Source organism: Cydia strobilella, chromosome Z (genome assembly GCF_947568885.1).
Source record: "Cydia strobilella chromosome Z, ilCydStro3.1, whole genome shotgun sequence".
Classification (NCBI taxonomy): Eukaryota; Metazoa; Arthropoda; class Insecta; order Lepidoptera; family Tortricidae; genus Cydia; species Cydia strobilella.
In genome coordinates, this window is record NC_086068.1 from 14,995,532 (window position 1) to 15,004,745 (window position 9,214).

Here is a 9,214-nt window from a genome sequence, read left to right on the forward strand (position 1 = left end):
CCAAATTCTATTTAGTTCTATATATCAACATTTTTTTTTTGTTACAGCGATCCAGTCTTCGAAGTTTCAAAATGCTTTGAACAATAAGATAAAAACGAAAATACCTGTGTATCTTAATCAAAGCAGTAAATCTCAACAAGCGTCCAAACAATTACAGCCTGGCAACAACACTGAGCCCCAGAGGCGAGTCAACCAGCCGAACAAAACCGTCGTAGCCGGCAACACGCAACGCCGAGCACTCGTTGATAGGAAAGTTCCCGGCTCTCTCATGAACGCGACTAAATCTAGCCAGGCCAAGATGGTCACGAAGACTGCCAAAGAAAAGCAGGCGAAACCCAATACTAGGAGCACTCGAGCGGGCGGCAAGCACGCGAGCCGGCAGGAGCATCACGAGCAGGCCGCGGACATCCCCGTCATGCAGCGCTCGGGGACCTTCCTCAAGGACGAACCTACCTTCGGAGATATCACCACCCACATCGATGTAGACCAGTAAAGGTTAAGTAACATCATACCTAGTGTCTAGTCTGACCAATGAAAGATGTACCTGCAAAGCGTTATTAGGTCGAGTTTTATAATAACGCTGCAGGCATTCTCCGGTTTCAATACAAAAGAACGTACAGCATGTATCGCCGCTTCGTACCCCAATTGCATCCCAAAAGCCACCTGATGCGGCTGAAGATAAGAGGCCATCACCCCTCTCACTGCACGACACCCAAGCTTGGCCACTAGTTGACGGAAAGTGCTCCCCATGGCTATCGGTCTCAGTCCCCCATTTTTCTTATTTAACGCACCTAGAGTAGCCCCATACAAATAAGGACATACCTGAGGGTTCAGCTCCCTACTAAGCAAAAAATTGCACAGGCTAGTCAGTGCTTCCATCAAGCGCACTCCACTGTCACCAGACGTGCCTGATGTCAGCTCTTTTAAGTGGGCCGGACGGGTTCCATCCAACCCCGCTGCTGACCCACTGTGAAAAGAACTAACTGCCAGAGACACATCCTCCACTTTGCCTGACAAGGCAGGGCAGTCAAGGTCTGGCTCTGACTCGGATGCTTAGACTGCAACGCCGCGAAAGTGTCTGGTTCTGCCGGAGCGACTGTGTCCTCACTCATTAAAAGCCGGACGGCTCCTCTCAAATCTCCCTCGTGGACTTTGGCCTCAATGGTCCGGACGGTTGAGAGAGATTGACCGAGATGCCACAGCACAATCATCCGGCGACAGGTACGAGAAGGCCTCTACGTTTGCCTTGACCTGCGCAGTCAAAGATCCCGTTCCGGAGTCCTCAGGGCCCTGTAAGAAAAAGATAGGAGAGCACACCACTAGTATACCCCATTAACGGCAATGCAACTCTCGATAATGCCGCACAATTTTCTAGCTGCATCACTCCTCGCCCCTTTCAAAATGTACCGATGAACCCGAACTGACTGCTTTAATGAGGCGAGTTGATCCAGGTTGCAACTGTGTCTCTGAACACTTGCTACTGGTTGCGCGGCATCAGAGTGCACAGCGACACCGCCGACGGGATGCGACGCAGAAGGACGGGAAACATCTTTTCTCAAAAATGGACGGCAAAGTCGACGTTGCCAGTTAAAAAGTAGGTCGCGAAGTGTGTAGTTTATGGTCAGTCAAAAAATTAAAAAGTTAAAAACATTGCAGTCTCGATTTCGGGACTGCAATGTTGCATACAAATTCCATTATTTGTTGTTCCAAACTTTTTAAAAGTTGAAGTGGCCATATCAAATGTAGGCATAGGTCCATTAAACAGCCAAACAGATGATCAGTACTTATTATTATGATGTTGGTACCGCGGCTATTTAGGTGTCTCAAATAGGTTGGCGTATTTTCAGCAGAAAAATACACTTCCATTTTTAATTAAAAAAATAAAACGGCGGCAAAGCAAATCTTTTTACTTTTTTCTGTGAAAATATATACATAACAATGTTGCTTCTGTAAAATATTTCTATTATATTTGCATTTATTGCGCCATTTTTGAGAAAGCACTATATATGACTCGGCTGGAAGGCTACTTGCGAGCCTCGACAATAATGTACTAATGCATTCGTGTTATGTGCGCTGTAAGGCCTCGCGATGTAAATACTCGCGCCGAGTTCCGACCCCTCCGACTCCCTGCGGTCGTGTTTTAATTTATCGCCACTCGTTTCGAATGTCCTCTTTTCCGCACGTGTATCCTATTTCAGTTATGTACCAACAAAAAAAATGACAAGCAGTCACAGACATATTAAATATATCAAAGCGGGTTATTCACGTATTTTAAGTCGAAAATCGTTCGACATGTTTCACTTCGTTTTGAGTAGCATCTCCGCAACGTACTTGGTAAAACGTGTAGAGTAGCCAAATTTTCGGTCAGACAAAAGAATCAACTGGGACGGTGAGCTTGAACATTTTTATTTGGTTTTATTTTTCGAGTTGTGTAAAATTATAACAACAACTTTTATTCAAATATATTAAGATTAAATAGATTTTTAACCATATAACTGAATTGACAAATCGACCTACTTCAATTTTTTTCAGTTCATAGGTACCCTTGTTACCGGCTCCAACAGGGATACGAACCTAAATGGAAGTAGGTACTTAATATTATGTAGGTACAATTTTTTTAACCATTGTGTTGCTTGATTGCTGGGAATATCTTTGATGTAAATATTTTAGTATTTAGCCTATTTAATAAATATTTATTTTTTAAAACCTGTGGTTGTACATAAATATGTGTTTGTTACTTGTTTATGTACCGTATAAATAATCTGCATGCCTACCCCCAATAGATATTACGGATGAAAGTATAAATATGAAACTAACTTTAAAAAATATATATGTATACATAATAGTCTGTGCGGAAAGAGAAGTCGTGGAATGTAAGGGAGCCCATACATTCCATATTATCTTATCTCCTAAGGCATTTTCAAACTTTTTTATGACGCGACAACAATGACCCGCTATTTCCTATCTATCGCTCGCGCATAATTAATTATACATATTGCTGTCTCTGTTGTGTCGGCGGTTAATGCCACCGTGCGAGCGGGGCGATAGAGATAGGAAATAGCGGGTCAATGTACGAGATTTATCGTGGTTAGCGTCCTTACTTTAAACAGATTGTTAGTTGCTGTTACGGAGTAAAGGGGCCTTTAACTACAGAGGGCGCTGCTATATGTTTTACGAAGTTATTACGAATTAGTTTATAATTACTTATCTCAATTTTAAAGGCATAATATATGCGGACAAACATATTCAATCATAATTTAGAAGTATAGAAAGTAAAAAAAAAAAAAACAAAGATGAAGTGAACTGATTTCAGTTTTCAACGGGTTATTCAAACGCCATTTACACATGCTCGATTATATAAATAAGTACAAACACACCATTCAACATGTTTATTTCAATAATGAATCAATAGGTATGAAAGACAATACTGGAAAAAATCATACTTTATCCCTTATATTACAATATGTACAATGAATTACATGATGTAAAGTATTTATTGATACGTGTAGGGAATTTGTTATTAATAATGGCAGCAGGCTAACAATAAGTATGCAATGAAATAATAAGCATGCTTGAATGTTAACATTCAGATACTTCCTTCTCCGTGAGTGGTATGTGACTGGCGACTCGGTAAAACGTAACGTAAACGTTAAAACTATATATGTAGTTCGACGACTAATATACCTAATATCAGTGCGACTAATGTTGTGTTGACTTACCTACTCATAACTATATGTATGTATGTATGAATTACAAATAATGCGAACAGTGTGGATAAAGTAGTTTTATGGTCAAGACATCGGTTCGCCTTATATGTATTTTATTTAAATATTCTATTGACAGTTATAATATGTTATTTGTGTAAAACCTGTTTAAAATCGGAAAGGGAACGGACACAAGTGTATAATGTAAAATAAAGGTACGATTTCTATATGTAGGTATCTATTAAGAGAAAGATATTTTAATGTAATTATTAGCTACATATGTTTTAACTAATTGCAACGCTTGTATGATTTAAGTGCAAAATAAATATAAAATATGTATTTTGTACACTATAAGAATCTCAATGTGTGTATACATGTAGGCATTTACTATATATACCTAAGTGTAATGCTACAGAGCCTATAGAAAATTGCATGGTACACGTGTATTTAATGGCTCCTCTACACAATGGCCCAGCGCTGGACCAGCGAGGTGGCCATGTGATGGTTGAGAGCACGCACTATGGAATGGGCCATGTGTAGATGCGTACGCACCATCGCTGGTCCACTACCTTTGATGTGCGGACGAAAATCGACACCGTGGCCATCCCCTCGCCATCTCGCAGCGCCATAAGCCATCCGACACCACTACCCTCTCTACACGCTGGCCCATTTTAGAGGGCGACTATAACGGCCCATCGTGTAGAGGAGCCATTAGAGATCTTTAGATTGTCCGCTATGAACATCATGTTGTCATTGTGTACTATGTAGCATTTCCATTACATATTTTTATGGCCTGGATTTCGTGATGTGCAAATAAGAAAGCTATTTATTCCTAATTTTAAGCAATAGTATTTAAACGTGAAATATATTTTATGATAAATAAATAGAAACAAATAGATCATTTCTTGTAATCAGCATGCAAATACGGATAAGCTTCACGACAGGTTCGTGCGGTTTACTGTTTGCACCGGTCATCCGTATTTGATTTATTTTAATTTACTAAAAAAAAATATGTTAACTAGGTTAAGTTTCGGAATGATCTCAGTGATGCACAGTATTCGATGTATTTTATTTCTGGTCTGCATCAGCCATTGTTATAAGTGTAAGAAATAAAATTAGGCAATGTGTCATTTATATACATTTCTTTCTACTAGATTTAAGATAGCAATCAATCTCGTTATTTTGTAGCTATTTAATTGGCACATGATTATTCTTTAGATAGCAGCCCACGACAATGTCGAATATTAATTCGGTAATTCTCATTTGATTCTAAAACTAAAGGAATAAGGACAAGTACCTTCCATTTTCTTCCTCTAACTTTTCAACCTCTAAATAATGTTATTCAGTGTTAATCCCACTAGTTACCAGTGGTAACAGTTCTAATTAAGATTTTTTTTCTCAGTTGTTAGCACTGGTAACAACTGAGAACTGGTGGTTACCCAATGGGAATAAACCCGTTATTCATGGCTGCCTACAGACGTCAGACTGTTTTTTGGTAATAATATGTAATACATAAAATTAAAGGCACGTACATTTACGCTATGAAATTTCGTAGGTAACCTTTGCTACTTTGGGTAAACCGAGGCGAATCGGATCACAGGGTGAAACGGAACATGATGAAAAATCCGTTGATATTTGAAATATTGCATTATTTGCATTGATACAAGTGCACTATAATAGCGCTGTACAACTCTTCTGTTAGCTTGCGACGTCAGTTATGTACGCAATATTTTCAATATCAACATGATTTCTAGTCTGACCCGATTCGCCTCGGTATACTTATCTACTAATTTTAGCCTGTAATCACAGTAGCCTATTAATATATGGAATGGTGCGAATAAATGTCGGGACTTAAGAAGGGTTTATCGATTTTGTACTTTTTTAGTGTAAATGTGCCCAGGATTCTCACAGATAGAAGTTAAGGAGTTTTGCGATGCAATTTGTTCCGTTTTGTTAAGAAAGTAATTCTTCCGCGTATACATATTAACCTACTCTTTATACAGGCATAAGTGATAACTTTATCTTTATGTCTTAGATTGAGCACTCATTATTGTGGTAATGTATGTTGGGGGTTTGGAGACCAAGCACACTGCTGGTGCTGGAGAGCGTGCTCAACCTGTGCGTTAAAGTCAAGTTTACTTATGCCCACGTATAACCTACCGAAAGGCCTATTTGTAGGATTACATTAGTGTCCATCCGAATAGCGGCAATTTCATTCCATGCTTAGATTGCTTAATGAGTTTGCAAACCTATTCGAAATTGGTACCCCGGCACATGAGTGTATTGTTAGTTGACATTATTGTAGTTAAAATTGATGTGAAATATATTTACAAATTGGTTAAATAATTTGATGAATTCTAATAAATTCTACGACTGAAACATTCTACGCAACCCATACTTTTTCATTATGAACAGTTTCGTTGTATGTTGAGAGTTGTTTTAGCCTTGTAAGCGTTAGGGCAGAGCGTTCAGTTGGCCTGGTGACGCTGAGGACGCATGTTTTCCAATTGCCTGGAAAGGTTCATTCATGAAAGAGAGATGCTCATTCTTCAGCAACATTCTTTTAGAGCTTGAAGATCAAATAGTACCTAATTACCTATTAAGTGTCATTATTTACATTATCATTCGTCCTCATTCAGTACTTATCCAACGAAAGAACCTTACGAGTATAGTATGGAATTGGATTCCATACTTACGAGATACCGATTTTACGTACCGTCTAGTGATGGGAAATTGCCGAGAATATTTCCGATTGAGAGAATATTCTCGATAATGTTACGGAAACATTTCCAAAACTGGCAATTGATCTAAAAGCTCGTGTTTTTAGGGTACCGTACCTCAAAAGGAAAAAACGGAACCCTTATAGGATCAGTCGTGCGTCTGTCTGTCACAGCCTATTTTCTCCGAAACTACTGGATCAATTAAGTTGAAATTTGGTACACATATGTCTGTTTGTGACCCAAAGATGGACATGTAACGTAAACATATTAATTTTAAACACGGGGGCCACTTTTGGGGGGTAAATGAGAAAATTAAAAAATAAAGTGTCAAACTATATCGTGTTACATATCAAATGAAAGAGCTCTTTGTGAGAATCTCAAATATATATTTTTTATAGTTTTAAACTAAATAGTTTAGAAGGGATTCAAGAAAATAGGCAAAAAATGACCATTCCCCCCCCTTTATGTCCGAAACTACTGGGTCAAAAATTTTGAAAAAATACAAAAAATAGATCTTTACCTATAGATCACCGGAAAACCTATTAGAAATGTGCAGTCAAGCGTGAGTCGGACTTAATTACTTAGTTTTAAAGACATTTCACATAAAAGATACATTGTTTAAATTGTGTAATGTACGGAACCCTTGGAACGCGAGTCCGACTCGCACTTGGCCGGTTTTTGTAGGTATAGAAACTAGATTTTTTCTAATGATGAAATATTTAAGAAATACAAGGTTCCTTATCCTTACGTTGAAACCAGGATCATTTCACTTGAATTTCATGAATTTTTCGCAAATTTCCATAAATTACCGTAAAATTCTGATAAATTGCAGGGAAATTTCCTTGGTTATTTATGTTTTATTTTGGAAACATGGTGTATAAATAGCATTTCTGTATGTTGTTTCTCGCAAAAAAATGCATTTTAGTGATTGGTATATATTTAAGTGATAGCTTTGTTAGATCAAATTATAACTGCATGTGAACGCATCAATTAGTCCCCTCGATGAGACTGGTTTCTTCGAAAGTTCATTGTTGAGGTCACATAGTATCCCTAGTTACCTACTAACTTTTTTAGGGTTCCGTACCTCAAAAGGAAAAAACGGAACCCGAGGATCACTCGTGCGTCTGTCTGTCTGTCACAGCCTATTTTCTCCGAAACTACTGGACCAATTAAGTTGAAATTTGGTATGCATATGTAAGTTTGTGACCCAAAGACGAACATGTAACGTAAACAAATGAATTTTAAACATTGGGGCCACTTTTGGGGGGTAAATGTGAAAATTAAAAATTAAACAATGTATTTTTTATGTGAAACGTGAGTGAAATGTCCTTAAAAAAACCCGTAGGGGTCGGATCAAAAACTAAGTAATTAAGCCCGACTCACGCTTGACTGCACATTTCTAATAGGTTTTCCTGTAATCTTTAGGTAAAGATCTATTTTGTGTATTTTTTTCAAAATTTTAGACCCAGTAGTTTCGGAGATAAAGGGGGGGAATGGTCATTTTTTGCCTATTTTCTTGAATAACTCCTAAATTGTTTATCCTAAAATTATAAAAAAAATCTATCTGTGATTCTCACAATGAGCTCTTTCATTTGATATATATCTAACATGATATAGTTTGAAAAACTTTATTTTTTCATTTACCCCCCAAAAGAGGCCTCCATGTTTAAAATTCATTTGTTTACGTTACATGTCCGTCTTTGGGTCACAAACTTACATATGTATACCAAATTTCAACGTAATTGGTCCAGTAGTTTCGGAGAAAATAGGCTGTGACAGACGGACAGACAGACGCACGAGTGATCCTATAAGGGTTCCGTTTTTCCTTTTGAGGTACGGAACCCTAAAAATGTTAATTTCCCTATTTTTCACGTCAGGAGAATATTGCGGAAATATTCTCAGTACCCATAAAGGAAACTTTCCGCTCGCCTATCACTAGTACAATATTTTGTGTCCGCCATGCGGCGCGGGCTGATCTGAAAGCCTACTTTTATTCTGTGGTCACGTAAGAAACGCCACAGGCGAATACACTTGACCTTGACGTTGAAGCTGGTACTTCTGACCTCCGACCGCCGTAGGCACCTAGCTTGGTTCCTGGGAATCCTGGGTGTACTGGTTCGATATTCTAAACCCATTAAATTTTTTCAAAACGCTATTTATTTTTTATTAACCTTACGGTCCTGGCCGGTAGATTCACAATAAAAAACTCGTTATATTTGCCGAGTTATGAGTTCTTTCATGAAGTAATACAAAAAAATAGAATAGGTACATCCACATTATAAGGCCAGCAGGACGTTTTGAGCGTAAACGCTTTATAAATTCTAAACAAATACCTACTGTTGATTAAATATTGTACCTAGTACGTAGTTACGTAATTATAATTTACTTATTTAAATAAAGGCAGACGTGTTAATATTTTAGAATTTCATTTGAACGAGCAATGTCCCCCATTACGTACATAATGAGGTACAGTCAAACAATTTAATCCCATCAAAAACATTACATTTAAAAAGATGCAAGTCTCGCAACGCAATTCTTCTATGACAAAAAAGTTTTGAGATGTAAAATGTGATACAAAGTCGGTTATTTTAGTCAGTGCCAGGGGGTGTTAAAACCGCATCAATATTATATATCTTTAATTATATATAAATTTAATACGTATAATGACTTGGCCATCGCACGATTGCATAATGACATAAGGATCATCGTCAACTATAAAAAAATAATTTCATACTTTCAATTGCGCAATATCTACTCGAAAATGTTTCTGATAATCGACAGTATATATTT

General features: G+C 37.8%; 1 protein-coding gene across 2 annotated transcripts in view; it reads left to right on the forward strand.

Moving 5' to 3' along the window:
* Positions 1-8,839, forward strand: part of LOC134754150 (uncharacterized) — a 33,304-nt gene extending 24,465 nt beyond the window's left edge. For both annotated transcript variants that reach the window (XM_063690249.1, XM_063690250.1), the window contains one exon: positions 48-8,839. In XM_063690249.1, the coding sequence (XP_063546319.1) occupies positions 48-493 (446 nt within the window). In that variant the 3' untranslated portion in view covers positions 494-8,839. The remainder of the gene's footprint in view (positions 1-47) is intronic.
* The last annotated feature ends 375 nt before the right edge of the window (positions 8,840-9,214 follow it).